At 38.4% G+C, this 16,342-nt stretch overlaps 1 protein-coding gene across 1 annotated transcript in view; it reads left to right on the top strand.

The window, feature by feature from the left end:
* TOX (thymocyte selection associated high mobility group box) overlaps positions 1-16,342 on the top strand; it is a 307,821-nt gene that overhangs the window by 241,492 nt on the left and 49,987 nt on the right. Inside the window, exon 4 of the mRNA XM_068983972.1 lies at positions 8,104-8,385. Coding sequence (XP_068840073.1) covers positions 8,104-8,385 — 282 coding nt within the window. The remainder of the gene's footprint in view (positions 1-8,103; positions 8,386-16,342) is intronic.

Below are 16,342 nucleotides of genomic sequence, written 5' to 3'. Positions count from 1 at the left end.
AGGTTGAGGGGCTCCCTAGGTGGCGCTAGTGAGAAAGCACCCACTTGCCAATGCAGGAGATGGGTGTTCAATCTCTGGATTGGGAAGATCCCCTGGAGGAAGGCATGGCAACCTACTCCAGTATTCTTGCCTAAAGAATCCCAAGGAGAGAAGAGTCTGGCGGGCTACAGTCCATAGGGTCACAAATAGTCAGACACGACTTAAGTGCATGCACCATCCTAACTAAACTACAGATGTTCCATTCTAGTGTATTGTAAAGAAACCTGAATCTATGCATCCATATTGTCTATGGGAAGAAAAGTAGACTCCAAATGTTAAATTAAAAAGCAGGTCTTTTTGGAACATCAAAGTTGAAATCAAGTTATTCTGGTCAAATATTGAGGATAAAAATACATTTTCATAAAAATCCTCAATCTTTTTTTTCAAACTGCATTTTTCCTCATTTTAAAAATTTTAACATGGCTATACATATGTATTTCCTAGATTTCTCCTCTTCTGATGTTAAATATTGGTCTTCAGAGTTAGAAATCTAATAGTCAAAAATGTTAACGCCTATTTAAAATACATGTTTTTAACTAATAAGTAGATCACACAAGGAGATCACATAAAAATGATTTAATTTGTTTGGACAACAAATAATTTAGCTCTCTCTTGGAAATGCATTTAGGAAAATAATAAATTTGATTATTAAATTTACCCATGCATTTGTTCGGGTGTATACATTTACATATTAATTGAATCCCTGGCAAAAATATGTAATCAAATTGGAGACTTAAATAATATCAACATTTACATTCTTCTCATAGCCTCTTAGAGTGCATTATTCCTAAGAAAAATGGAAACGCTTAGCCTTCCTGGCCTGATTAATCATGCAGGGCTGGATGGAGTACCAAGAGCAAGGCTCAGAAGCTTTTCTTTGGATGCTAAGGACGGTGTATGTTTGATAGTATGTATTAAAGGGACCGAGAGTAAGCACTTGTCACAGCCTAAGCCAGCGGGGTCTCCTCATGGCGCTGGGAAAAACACTCCACAGCAAAGGGTGTCAAATGCTGACAGACAGGGGTGAACGGAAGGGGTAAACAGAAGGGCTTCAGAGATTCCTCACGTTCTCTTGTTCCTGCTGCAACTGGCAAACTTCCAGGCCTCGCCTGCAAAGCCCACAGAAAGCAGCAGCTGGTGGAGCCGCATTAGCAAATAAGGCCTCAGGGCTCCCCATGTTCCAGGCTCTGTTCACCAACTGCTGTTCACTCAAACAGCTGGATCAGAGCAGAGAGAGCCAAGACGTCGTTTGAGCTTTATGTGTACAACTGTTTTGATACGGATTGTCTGCTGGAGGCAGCGATAATGATAGCTTTCAAGGCTCGCACGTTGGACTGTGAAGGATGCTGATATTTGAAAGAAGAAAACAGACTCTGAAGGATTGGGAAACACACAATTTTAAATACTGAAACTCGGGCCTTCATTTGTTCTGATGCCATTCAAGTGTGCAATTTTAACACCCTTTAGTTACTAATACAACTAATGTTTTAAGGATTTTTTTATTAGTTATATACAAAATGTTACTCATTTTTTAAAACAATAATCTGAGCTGAACAACCTGGGTATTTTTTTCTTTTCCTTTTCAAAGAGAACCCAAGGAAAATAACCTGCAAATGTGTTTAAATCTGTATCAGAGTGGGCCCACAGAGTCCCTCTCCAGCTGTTTCTCAGCCTGGCGCTCTTACACTGTAGGTGTGGGCCAGGGGAGAAAAGAATGTTATATTAGCATCAAGCCATGGATGTAATAGGCAGGTCAGGAGGGGAGAACACATGGTATCTGCTTTGGTTTCCTAATTGATTTTAACTGAGCCTTTGCTTTCCATTAATTGGAAAAAGGTTTTGAAGGAACTCAGTGAAAATCTCTTCATCATCATAATCCTCCTCCATTACTTTAATTGACATTTTTTAGCTTCTATAATTAAAGAACAATATTAATCCTCAACAAAAAAAATCTGTAAAATTTAAGGAAACAGTTCCAGTTTTCAAAAAAGTGAAATCTATCCTCTATGTTCAATGGATCAGGTTTCCCCAGTGGGGAGATAACTATTAAGAGCCATTCAGGACTAAAATGCCAATGACATGCAGGACTTTTAGTCAAAAAAAAAAAAAAATTCACTGGGCTTGAAATAAGCAAAATGAGAAATGCACACACAAGTTAGAAAGCACCTTGAGACATTTGAGTCCTAAGAATTTAGCAAATGAAGTTCCCAAAAGATCAAGGATTTTTAATATTATTTATGTAAAGCCCAAGCCATCAGTCCTAAATATACCCGAGCATCTATCTGATGGAATTCAAGATATACATGCTGAGTATCTGCTATGTGTCAAGGTCTGTGCTAGATATGAGGGCTATGCTGGTAAATGAAGTAGATTTCTCTCCCTGCATTTTTGAGTTTATAATCTATTAGGGTGTATCAGGCAAGATTAGCTCTGCTATGTACAACAGAAAACTCAAGAGGACTGAAAAAGATTGACCTTTACTTCCCTTCCACATGACATACTCCCTTGGTAAGTAGACCGTCCGTGGTCTGGTGTCTTCATGATAGTCAGACACTCAGGCTTCTTTCCGTGAGTCCAAAATCATTAGGGTGCCGCCTCTTGGTCCAAGACATTTTCCTGAGCTCTAATTACCACACCCACATTATTTCCAGCAGAAAAAGAACAAAGGAAAGTGAGCCCTTCCTTCAAGGAGATTTCTTGGAAGGACCACCCAACACTTTCATTTATATTTCAGTAGCCAAAACATGGTCACATGACCATAAAGCTGCAAATAAAGGAGACAGTGTCCTCGGTCAGCCAGCTTTTTGGCTCGACAAGCTAAATACCAGAGGCTTGTCCCTCTGGACCAAAGTAAATGAGGATCAGAGGGTACAACTTGAGATTTCTGCCACAAATGGAAACAGACATTATTCATATTTTCTTTTCATCTTGGGGACTAAAGCTAGATGAAGTTCACAGGAAAAAATAAAGATCATCATACTAGCTAAAGTCAGTTTGTACTTGTAGTGTTCGTTTCTTCATTTATACATTGACTAGGCAAGTGTTTTTAGAATACTTGAAATGCCTAATTTAACTAAGAGATCTCAGGAAGGACTGAAAAATGCTTTCAGTTCAGTTCAGTTCAGTCATTTAGTCATGTCCGACTCTTTTCGACCCCATGAATCGCAGCACGCCAGGCCTCCCTGTCCATCACCAAGTCCCAGAGTTCACTCAGACTCACATCCATCGAGTCAGTGATGCCATCCAGCCATCTCTCTGTCGTCCCCTTCTCCTCCTGCCCCCAATCCCTCCGAGCATCAGAGTCTTTTTCAGTGAGTCAACTCTTCACATGAGGTGGCCAAAGTACTGGAGTTTCAGCTTTAGCATCATTCCTTCCAAAGAAATCCCAGGGCTGATCTCCTTCAGAATGGATTGGTTGGATCTCCTTGCAGTCCAAGGGACTCTCAAGAGTCTTCTCCAGCATCACAGTTCAAAAGCATTAAATCTTCGGCACTCAACCTTCTTCACAGTCTTGTCATGTACAAATCAAGATTATCTTGTAGAAATACATACACACTTAAGAAATTTAAAAGTAGTGCCCACAAAGAAAGTACAAGCAGATTGCTTTAGCAGTTCAGAATAAGGAGGTTCTTGAAGATTTGTAGATGAGCTGACTTTTGAACTTTAAAATTTATTCAGTGTTTGGATATGTGAATATGATAATGGCATCATGGAATTGTGACAAGAACACAAACATGTAAAATAAGCGTATTTCTACTCTAATCTTTGTTGGTAGAGAGATCTGAGACCATGTAATCTCTACCATCCTCAGTAAACTTGTGTAAACAGACATTTCTGCCTCAAAGGGGAATTATAAGCCCCAACAGGTGAAAAAGTTCTGTGCAAACTGAAAATCACTGAGTAAAGTATTTTTTTAAAACTGTTTTTTAAATTTTCAAACAGCAACTGCTCAGAAAGTGAATGCTGAAAGAGCGGCATAGACAAGGCACATGTTTAAGGGAGAGAGACAGAGGCAAAGAAAAGCAGTTAGTTGGGTTTAGTTGAATAATTAGGTGTTTGACGGACACATAAGGAATAAAGTTTATTTGGAATCTTGAATAGCATGCCGAAGAGTTTGGATTCCATTTGGGAGGCAGATATCAATGAGAAGTGTTTGAGTCTGACTCATGAAGATTAATTGTACAGCACTCTTTGGGGTGGATGTGAAGATGTTCTTTTCATTAAACGTTAAGTAGGTGTCCCAAGTGAAGAGGTAGTGAAACCCTGAAATACGTGAATGGGGTGGGGTGAGAGAAGGTCAGATGGGAGGAGTATTTTGGAGCCGACTGAGTGGAACCCACCAGAGTTTGATAGAAAAGGAATGAACCAAAAATTACTAAAACATTTTGAGTAGAGGTGATGAAGAGGATGAAGGTGTCCTCAAGAGAAACTGGACACAGAGTACAAAATAGTTGTGAAAAAGAAAACTTTGTTCAGTTTTCCAGCAGTGGTGATGTCCAAGTAGTGACGTCTAGCAGAGTCAGACCCAGAATTGGGGCCAGAATTATACATTTTCATTTAGAAATTCCCCACTAACAAAATCGTGATGCATCTTAGCTGAATGGAAGAAATGTGACTCAGAATGTTAGGGAATCATTTAGGGGTGGAAAGTTGTAAGAAGAATAGAAGTCAATGGCAGAGCCAAGAGGAGTCAGAATAGCAGTTGAGATTAAGCATGACTTAAGTGAATTATTCACAATACGTGGAAAATACTGGAGAGTAACAGGAAATAATATTTTTCAAGTTGATGTTTCATATTTCACATTAAGATCTGTAGTCAGTCACTATCTTTCTAGAAGGAAACCAGTAATCAAAACGTTTGCTTATCTTCATGAGCTGACTAATTATTTTTAGTTTTCAGTAATCAAGCTCCCTCCAGTTTAATTTGCCCCATGTTATACATTAGGCAGTGATGAACACTGAACTGACTCCTATGAAAGCAGGGTGGAATGAAAAAACTCCTCCCAATTCAGAAATGTCACCAAGGGTGTTAAGATCTATTTCTAAGTGCATCTGAGGACTAAAGAGATGAATGTGCTCTCTAATTTGTGCTTGCCACCCTCTACACGGGAGAAGTCGTCTTTGATTCAGTGTTAAAGCTGCTGTCTGCCTGGCATAACACCATTGGTTACATGATATTTTAAACTAACGATAAGTCTGTTGAAAAAGTGGTATCCTGTTGAGTGCTTCATGGTCTCTACCCAGGCTGATTCCTTACTCCCTTTCACCATGCCCACCTCCTTCTACTAAAATTACAAAGGTGGAAATACAACTTTAATACTCAGAGATCTACTCACCACACTAATTAGCATGGGAGAATAATAATTTTAAGAAAATACTACAAAATGGTGAAAAAGATAGGTGCTATGAGGTGGAATTTGTAGGCATAAATCTGGAAACTCTGTGTGTAGGTAATTTAGAGATCACTTTCCGCCATGTCATGTGAAAACCACAATGTTGCTGAAAGAGTGAGAAGTGAGCTCCAGATAAGTTGCACACTGTTCAAGCTTGTAACTTGGGATTTCTGTGACAGAGAAATAACATATCAATTAGTTACATACTTTGGGGAAAATAATTTAAAGTATGATTCTGTTAGTAAACATTTTTAATTTACAGGACTCTACAAGACAGGTATGTTTGAATATGCATGCAACTGCTTTGTTTGGTGTAGGGTTGGGAGAGGGAGCTGCCCTATATATAGAACAGTACCCTTAGTGGGCTCCCGTTAGTCAGTGCCCACAATGAAACACCAGTTCCACATGCTAAAAGTCTAAAAAACAGCACAATATGACCTCAGGACCTTAGAATACGGGCCTGAAAAGAGACCCAGTGGCACAACTTGAGGATAACCGTGAATGCTAGTATTGATCAGATTATAGAAGTTATATGAACAGTTACACAGGAACAAACACTATTTTAGTCAACATGAGTGGAGGCAACATGAATGGACTCAATAAAAACCATGGATTTGGGTAGACAGTTTGGACAGGTGTGTTTGATTATCTTTAATTAACTATAACTATCCCTTCAGGATACATAAAATATTGGATCAGCTGCTTAATACAGTAGGAAGTATCAAAGACTGGAATTGAGAGATGTAGGTTTTAACTCCAACTCTGTGATTTGGGTAAATCGTTTTTTAAGATCTCTAGGTTTCATTCATTTATTTATATAGTTATTCAACAGATATTCAAAACCCCTCAGTCTCTTCTTTTCACTGAGAGCATGTCACTGGGGCCTCTGCAGAGCTAACATATATCATTGAATAGTAATAACTGCTTAATGAGGGTTTTCATAGAAAGGAGAACTGTGAGCTGCTTTTGGAAGGTTAGAGGGACATGGTTTAAATTATGGGGGGAAAAGGTTGATTTGAACCAGGAAAGCAATGCCTGTAAAAGCATAGAGTCAGCCTAACCCATCTCCTAGGAGAGCCAGAGTCTAGGATACCTAGAACTGAGACTGAAGATGAAGAGTAGCAAGAGTTGGAAAGGGCAGAAGTGGGGAGTATTGACTAATATGATGACTTACGGTGCAGACAGCGAACCTAATACAGAGAACAGAGGCAGACACCTCTTCAGTCACAACTCCTGTTTCAGACAGGTCTAACTGGGTTGGTAAGATGCCTAGAGTGCATTGGTAGAAAATGAGTTTATTACCAAAAGAAAAAAATCCTATGACTAAGTTACCTATTACCCTTTTCATTATTTCCATGTCATGGTAACATTTGCAGATGGGTAATTACTAGGCATTCTGACATTGTATGGGGTTTTTTTCTTAATGAAATAGAGAAAGGTAACTTTTATTTTTACTTTTTCCATTCCCAAATATAAATTTAACGTATACCTCTTCATGTTAAAAAAGAACTGCCCTTATTTTTTCCATTTCTTTTTTCTCTCTGTTGCTTTATAAATCTTCTACCTGCATGAACTCCCCAGCACCCTTCAGCAAGAACAAAACTGAGCTGCTTCTGTAAGCCCCACAAAATATTGCCATTATTTTAAGTTTGAAAATGCCACAGAAATATTAAGTGAAATTCACCACACTGCTCTTATACAACACTTTTGACCTCTAGATGCGTTAAGAGCTTCATCCTCCAATGCTTTTAATTCTAATCCTTGCAGAGACAAAATTCACTGCTTGAATTATAAGAGTGAGTCTCATTAGGGCTAAAAAGCAGTGACCCAGATAGCATAATGGATTAATATCATGACCTTGCAACTTTAGAGCTTTACTTTCGAATCTGACTAGGTAGTCAAATCATTTCAATAGTCAATTAATCAATTGGTTAATACCAGCCTGTAAGTGTTCTAAGTCAGAAGTTCATAGATCATGTGGCCAATACTAGCCTATATAGAATTAAGCTGAGAACCATAGTATGCTTAACTTTCAAAACCTTTTTTAATTGATGAGAATCAAAGAAATGGATTTTCATGAATTACTGTGAATGCTGTAGTACTAGTGTAATGTTAATTGCTCAGTCATCTCTGACTCTTTGAGACCCCATGGACTGTAGCCTGCCAGGCTCCACTGTCTGTGGGATTTCCCAGACAAGAGTACTAGAGTGGGTAGCCATTCCCTTCTCCGGATCTTCCTGACCCAGGAATTGAACCTGTGTCTCCTGCATCACAGGCGGATTCTTACATTCTGAGGCACCAGTGAATGCTGTAATCACTAATAATTATATAATATTGACACACTAATAAACATCAGTATTTTGAAACTTACCCTATCAGTATCTGTTAAGGATATATGTTTGCATGTCACTGCAGTGTAAAGAAGGACTGTAAATATAATTAACCAGGTCTTGAGTAATGAAATGTAATGTCAATGGATTTCCAACATTCTGTATTTTACTATCTTTAGGGTGATACATACAGTTACGATTATCCTTCTCTAGGAGAAGGGTGGAAATGTGTATAGTTAACCAGGAGTTTAAAACTTTAAAAATGGAGTTTTAAGGCCTAGGGATTTTTTTTTTTCCAGAAACAAGTTTTGTGAAAAATTATTCCTGTCCATTTTTTGTAGATGCAAGATATACGGAACCCAGAAGGGACGCACTATAGCTCCCATCCTCAGATGGCAGCCATGAGACCAAGGGCTCAGCCTGCAGACCTCAGGCAGCAGCCGGGAATGATGCCGCATGGCCAGCTCACCACCATCAACCAGTCACAGCTCAGCGCTCAGCTCGGACTTAACGTGGGAGGGGGCAGCATCCCCCACAACTCACCATCTCCTCCTGGAAGCAAGTCTGCGACTCCTTCACCATCCAGCTCAGTGCATGAAGACGAAGGTGACGATGCCTCTAAGGTAGGACTTATAAGAAATGCTTGCTGCCTAAAAAAATACTGTTCATTAGCACTTTCCCTGACTTCAGGTGGATGGAGGTAATATCATCCAAATGGGAAGCATTGTGGGGGACTGAATGAGTTAAATCACCTGCTTGTCCAAATACATTTTAAAGTTCCGAACAAATCCTTTCAGAGAAGGCAATGACAACCACTCCAGTACTCTTGCCTGGAAAACTCCATGGACAAAGGAGCCTGGTGGGCTGCAGTCCATGGGATTGCAAAGAGTCGGACACAACTGAGTAACTTCACTTTCACTTTTCACTTTCATGCATTGGAGAAGGAAATGGCAACCCACTTCAGTGTTCTTGCCTGGAGAATCCCAGGGAGCCTGATGGGCTGCCGTCTATGGGGTCCCACAGAGTCAGACATCACTGAAGCAACTTAGCAGCAGCAGCAGCAACAAATCCTTTAAATGTAAATGTACTAAACATAGGAGTAGGTTGCACCCACACAGTACAGGGTCTGCTAGTGAGTCAGGGAGAATAAATGAACATCTAGGACTCAATATCCAGTCAGGCTTATTTCACTGCTCATTCAAAACTATCTTTCAATTTAACTACTTTATTTTAAAAAGGCAATATCCCAGGGATATAATAATGGGTCTGTGTGTGTGTGATGGTTAGAGAAATCTCTGAGATCATCTGATCCAAACATGTCATATTTAGGATGAAGAAAAGAAGGGTCAGAAGTACTAGGTGATGCCCTTCCAGAGAAAGGAGCCTGGGTGCTTCTTTACTTATCTTTTGTTAACCCCAGGCCATTGTGATTGTCTGTCTGCATCACCTTAAGTTATCTGTATAAAGATGGGTCTTTGTTGTCCTTATTTTTGGAAAATTAGCTACAAAAGTAGTTAGCTCTTTAAAGTATTCAAGGCACCCTTGTCAAATGATTGTTTCATAACCAAGTATACTCTCAGTCAAGAAGACCAAAATCATCTTTTTATTGCCTTGGTTATCAGTCAGTCAGGATTCCCTGGTAGCACAGTAGTAGAGAATCCACCTGCAAATCAGGAGAAGAGCGTTCAATCCCTGGGTTGGGACAATCCCCTGAAAAAGGAAATGGCAACCAACTCCAGAATCTTTGCCTGGAAAATCCCATGGACAGAGGAGACTGGTGGGCTACAGTCTGTGGGGTCTCAAAAGAGTCAGACATGAATTAATTGACTAAAGCATCACATCAGTCAAGCATCTTTCAAACTTGACCCCTCGAGGACTCTTGTCCCTGGTTACTGTGAAAAGCACTGGCAGCTGCATGCATGCTTCATATTCCTCCTAAGTTTCAGTGTCACTAATGAATTGCCACTTGGGTCAATCTTTTGTTTCTTTTCACTTTGTGAGAATTTTGTTTTGGGGAAACAAAAGGCAATACCATGGGATTCTGATCTATACAGTTAACTTAACAATTGCTAGCTACACTGGAGAAGGCAATGGTGACCCACTCCAGTACTCTTGCCTGGAAAATCCCATGGGCAGAGGAGCCTGGTAGGCTGCAGTCCATGGGGTCGCTAAGAGTTGGACACAACTGAGCGACTTCACTTTCACTTTTCACTTTCATGCATTGGAGAAGGAAATGGCAGCCCACTCCAGTGTTCTCGCCTGGAGGATCCCAGGGACAGGGGAGTCTTGTAGGCTGCTGTCTATGGGATTGCACAGTCAGACACGACTGAAGTGACTTAGCAGCAGCAGCAGCTACACTAATCTTTTAACAGTCCAAATAGTGACACATAGATTTATTCAGCCTGATGTCAAAAGACAAGGCTGCTATGTTGACATTTTATTATTTTCAGTTTTCCTGAAGCTCTAACATTTAGGGCCTTAATCCTCAAAGCACCACCAGGGTAGCTAATTCCTAGAGATAGTGAATGACTCCCCTGGAGCACATCTTTGATAGACATACCATACAACCAGAGCCACACCCAAGTCATCTCCTTCATCAGACTGTTACATACCATACCAATACCCCCGCCACATCTCCCCAGAGGACCTGCTATGGACAACTAGGGAACACCTCTAGAGCAGAGCCCTTGGAAAACTGTTCAGACCTTCCTGTCCTGAGCTGACTTGGCCCCTTCCTTCCCCCCAAAACCGCAATAAGGACCCTGGCCTTTCCCCGCCCTCTCCCATCTCTGCCTCTTGACGACCCTGTACGGCATGCTGGGCCTCCTGTTTCTGGGTTTGTGCGAGTATAAATTTCTTCTTTCATGACATTCATTTCCATGACTGCTGTCTGCCATCCCTGATGAAAACAAATGCCTGATACGTTTTAGAGCAGCTACACAGCTAGATATGAGCACCCATGCTGATCCCCTCTACCCCATGGTCTCTCCCTGTCAGTGAGCCATCCTCTCATGAGGGAAAGAAAAAGAGAAGGAGGCTAACTGATAGGACTTGAATAATGTATCGGGCTTGTGAAAGCCTGGTCTTTGGCTGATCACTTCAAGAGCAAAATAAATTTTTAAGAAAATGTGTGTTCTTTTAATGTATCTCCAGCCAGTGAGCACCAGGATCTAAATGTGAACGCCAAGAATCTGTTTGTGGTCAGTGATTTAGGTGTCAGATTATGCATGGATGGTGATTCAAGTTAAATTTCTTAATGTAGGTGATATGTACTACATTGCAAGGGGAAAAAATTAATGTTCTACTCATGCATAGGATCAATTTGTGCATCTGGATTAGATCTTTATCAGTATTCATTGTTTACATTTCAGGAAATTTGTATGTGTAGCACACTGAGTAGAAATAAGAAGTTCATAGAATTAATATTGATAGATTCCGCCGTTTTCTATTGACATATCAGGTCCATATCCTATACTTTTGCTAAGGTATGAATTTGTATGTTATGAGTTTCCAGGCAGGTGTGAAACTTTGCCAGTGAGTATCCTAACCAATCATTTAACTTCCACATCTCAGAGTAATTTATAGCTCATTACTAATGAGCATGTGAACGTTGTGTAGTGGAATATTCTATAGTGGTATATTCTTGAATAAGCTATGATGTGAAGGTGGGTTTCTCAAGAATGCCTTCATTAAGGTGACTTTTTATCTACACAAATACTCTCAAGTTCATGCCTAGTTTAAGTGCATTTTCCATCTCAAAAGCTATCTTCCCATTCCAGCTATACACACTGTCCTTCACCTTCTCTCCAGTTCAGAATTCCCCTGCCCATTTTTCAACTTATTTTTATTAAATGATTTTAAAAATTCCTCCGATGAAAGTGTTCAAGCTTTCTTCATCACTGCCAATTAAATCAGAATTTTACTTTATGTATGAGAAGGGTTTATGAGGACTGTTGTACTGCTACAGCTCCCGTTAAATGTGAAGTACTGTTTAGTCAAAAGGATCACTTAAATAATTTCTGATAAGAGAACTAAAAAAGAATATTTAGTCTCACACCTGAAAAAGAAGCATTTAAACCTTCCCTCTTAACACTTTGTGCTCTCTTAAGCGATTGCATATTAATTCCAGTTTATCTAATTGAACAAGTAAATGAAATAACTTTGTTTTGACAGACAGAAATATTGTAAATACATCAGTAAAATAAATTATCACCTTATAAACACTCCCCATGGCCCTGATTGCTATGGAGCTGTGTTGACAGCCTGAAGTCATAAACTAGACATACAGTCAAACATCAGAAAAATATAAACTTGGGTAGCTTATGGTTCTAAGCCTGTAATCCAGTATGTGTAACACAACAGACACTTTAAGACACTTAAAGTATCTGGCATTTCAGCAGTGTTTTTAGCACAGTTTTCCCTTTAAGGGAATTATGGGCTAAGAATCACAATATATATTTTTCCATCCTTTTACTTTCAGCTTCTCTGCTGAAAGGATTGTGTGTGTTTCTTGTCAGTGGTATATAGTTAAGTTTTTACTTTCAAGTGAAACTGACTTTTAATGACAAAAGTGATGTAATTTTTTTGGTTTTAATTATGTTTCTTAACTATTATGTTTATTTCTATATATAAAACCATGCCTGTATCATGTCAAAAAAAAAATGACACTGACCTCATTTACATACATTCACATATTGAATAAATGCTAAAATACTTGAGTCAATTTCTCCATTTAAGTATGTTGCTTTCTATTTGTCTCACATATGTCTATGTTTCTTTTTCTCTTTCTTACCTTCCTTAAGATTGATCTTACTTTTCTCATTTCAATATTTCCCATTTTAAGATTGGAAATTAAATTTTATAATCTTTCTCTTTATTTAGTAACTTACTCTTAAAAATGCGTGAAAGTCTAAAATTGACATAAAAATGCATGGAAGTCTAACATTGATCAATATCTTTACCCTTCATAAATTACTTTAACTCTAAATACCCTTCTTTCAATTTATACTGGAACAGTTATTGCTATTGTTTATCTTGATTATAATTTAAATTATAAATTATCTTTAAATTAAATGTAATTTTATGAACTTCATAAAATGCTATTTTTGTTTTTACAGTCTTTTTTCTATAGATTTATTCACATGTAAAAATTTTTTTTTCATCTGACAGCATTTTCCCTATGTCTTTGAAATTTTCTCTCATGATGATCTATTGGGAACAAGATTACCTTAAAAAGTACTTTAACTAGGAAAAATAATTTTAGATTGATGGTGATTCTCCATTATCTTTTGAAGATGTCTTAATCCATTGTATTCTGATTAATTTACTTATATCAATTTCCCAGTTCATAATTCAACTTGAAGCTGTATCAAATCTGAAATTAATGCTCATATATTGGGGTTTTAATTTCAATTATTTTATGTCTCTAGTTTTATTTGGTTCTTTCTCAAATCTGTTTGGATTTTTTTTTTTTTTTTAGTTGCTTGCTCTTTATCCATGGATTTAATCTCTTTTGTTCTTTAAGCATTTGTTAATTCCAATCTGTGAAGCCTTTGGGGGTCTGAGTCTGTTGTCTATTGTTGCCGCTGGCCCTTGGTTTTAATGCCTTGATTCATTCTGCTTTTTTGCTTTTGGAATAAGACCTGATATCCTTTAGAACTTTATGAGAATTCTATTCGACCTGGTTTGAAAGTGGACTCCTCTAAAGATGGTTTGTGTTTGCTTCTGCCAAGTGGCTTGGACCATTACAATCTAGAGCCACTTTTGGCTTAAAAGTTTTTCAGATCACTAGAGTCATATGCTTTCAGGGTATAAATCTTTACAAATGCTGGCTTCTGTTTGTGAATTATCACAAAAGATATTCTTCCCCTTGCCTTCAGAATCATCCTTGCAGGTATTGGGAGGGAACATGCCAGGCAAATCATTTTATTTCACCCTGCTCAGAAAGTCTAATTCTTTTCAGTCCTGACTTATAATAGGAACTCTCCTGTTAAACATCCCACTTTTTTTGGTCAGTCATGGGCTTCATCCTCTATCTGCTGTATCTTTGACTCAATTTCACCAGGTTCAGCAGCTGTCTTCAAGACAAAAGTTGGCCTTAGTACTCTGCTTGCTTCTCTGGGTTCTTACATTTGCTTGTTTTTGCTTTTAAGAGTTTCTTACTAAGTTGATAGTTCATCTAGTATGCATTAACATACTGAACAGAAAGAGAAGGGTTTTTTTTTTTTTTCCTCAAAGAAAATAGGGTGTCGTTAGAGGATCAGTTAAATAAGCCTTTAAAAAGTACTTTTTATTTACTATAGTTCTGAAGGCTAGACGATTCCTAGAATAAAGTAAAAATGGTAGGCAGACAGAAGTCAAGTAAAATCAGGCAGTATTGGAACCAAATGTCAAGCCACATTGTCTAGCATTAGGACAGAATATTTAAAATTGAGTTTCAAAAGCCTGGTATTTCCCACATTACACAATTGTTGAACACTTCACATGATGTAATATGTATGAACACTTCACATGATGTAATATGTATGATACTTTTAAGAATTTCTTAGATCCGAGCAACTAATATGTATTCATTTATCAGAAATAAAGTATCCCAGTGGTTAAGAGTGAGCTTATTAGTGAAATAGTTTTGGGGAAAATAGTGAAATTCAGTCAAGCAGCCAGTTAGTACTCAATTCCAAATAATAGCTCCTAAATCCATTTAAGTAGCTAGATTATACTACAATGTGATGTTTCCTGGGTGTAAATGTTCTTAGATGATTCATACTCTAGATAACTGGGCATACCTTGATTAAGTCATGGAATAAAGTTCAAGTGAGACAAGTGAGCAAGCTCCGGGAGTTGGTGACGGACAGGGAAGCCTGGCATGCTGCAGTCCATTGAATCAAAGAGTAGGACACTGCTGAGCACCTGAACTAAACTGAGGCTACACGCAGGTGCCTACCTGGCATTTTATTCATGGGAACTGTGTATCAACAGCTTGTGCATTCTCTGTGAGGCAAGAGAAATTTTTAACCAAAAATAATAAATAAATGTATCACCCTAGATAGGTAAATTTAGAAAAGACCAAATGAATCTAACAAAACTGATAAACATAACTAACAGGTGTATGTGCTGCTGCTGCTGCTAAGTCGCTTCAGTCATGTCCGACTCTGTGCGACCCCATAGATGGCAGCCCATCAGGCTCCGCCGTCCCTGGGATTCTCCAGGCAAGAACACTGGAGTGGGTTGCCATTTCCTTCTCCAATGCAGAAAAGTGAAAAGTGAAAGTGAAGTCACTCAGTCGTGCCCGACTCTTAGCGACCCCATGGACTGCAGCCCACCAGGCTCCTCAGTCCATGGGATTTTGCAGGCAAGAGTACTGGAGTGGATTGCCACTGCCTTCTCCGAACAAGTGTATGTAATAGTTTGTAAAACAGATTCATTTTTAGGGATCTTTGATTCTGCCAAAGATAACTAAGTATTGTTTCAGGATGACTTTAGCAAAAACACTCAGTGGCCTTATATAAGGTAAGAAATATAGTCAGATCTTTTCTTCACTTTAAAGTGATTTTGCTGGACAGTAGCCCAAATTTCTTACCTTATATAAGGCCACTGAGTGTTTTTGCTAAAGTCATCCTGAAACAATACTTAGTTATCTTTGGCAGAATCAAAGATCCCTAAAAATGAATCCGTTTTACAAACTATGAAACCTATACAATGCCCTCTGCTTGTGAATCATCTCAAGAGTATAACACTTTATATATGGTTTTCTATAACTGATGTTTTGAGTCATTGAATTAGTTATTATTAATGATAATAATAAACCCAATTGTAAAATGAAAGAGGTATTAAAGCCTTGCTGATTTCACAGTAACTAGATGACTTACTTTCCATGTTTATTTGAATTTATTCTCGTAAGGGGATTTTAGATGGCATAGTTTAGAAAGAAAGGAGAGAATGAATTTAAGTAGCAGAATTTTTCAGTTACAGTACCATCACAAAAAGTGCTGTAATATGCCCTGTTTCTATGGCGAAGATTTTATAATATTTACTTTATATGATAAGAGTTATAAGTGGAGTTCTATGTTGTTTGTTCAGCCTATTATGCAGATGGTGCTTGATTAAAATCTATTTTAAACTACAGCGATTACTGCAAGATAGTGTGCATTAAACAGCTCTCCTGGCTCCATTAAAGGCTTTGGGACCGCGGCAGTTTATTTTAAATATGCTTATAGACGTTTCCGACTTCTCCAGGGACGTTTCAATATCAGTGATTCTCTTTCCTTGAGTCTTAACTCCTCTACTCTGTATTCTTAAGAAGTGCTATCTAAGTAACACCATTAACACATTGCTTTTTTAAAGTGGAAAATTATTGTTTTATTGTGATAAATAAGTTAAATACATCACTTTAATTAAGCAATAAGACATGACTGTAGGTGGATTACCAAAAGCATAAAGACACCCCCAGGGATTTGGGAAATAGGTATCAGTCTAAAAGTTAATACAGGGAGCACAGATATCTTTGTAAAGCTACTGTGAGAGCAGTATGTCTATGCATTTGTGTCTGTATTCATTTTTTCATGGGAGCTTTAATAGAGC

This window comes from Capricornis sumatraensis, chromosome 11 (genome assembly GCF_032405125.1).
Source record: "Capricornis sumatraensis isolate serow.1 chromosome 11, serow.2, whole genome shotgun sequence".
Lineage (NCBI taxonomy): Eukaryota > Metazoa > Chordata > Mammalia > Artiodactyla > Bovidae > Capricornis > Capricornis sumatraensis.
Note: the sequence above shows the minus strand (reverse complement) of the source record. Positions and strands in the feature narration are given on the sequence as shown.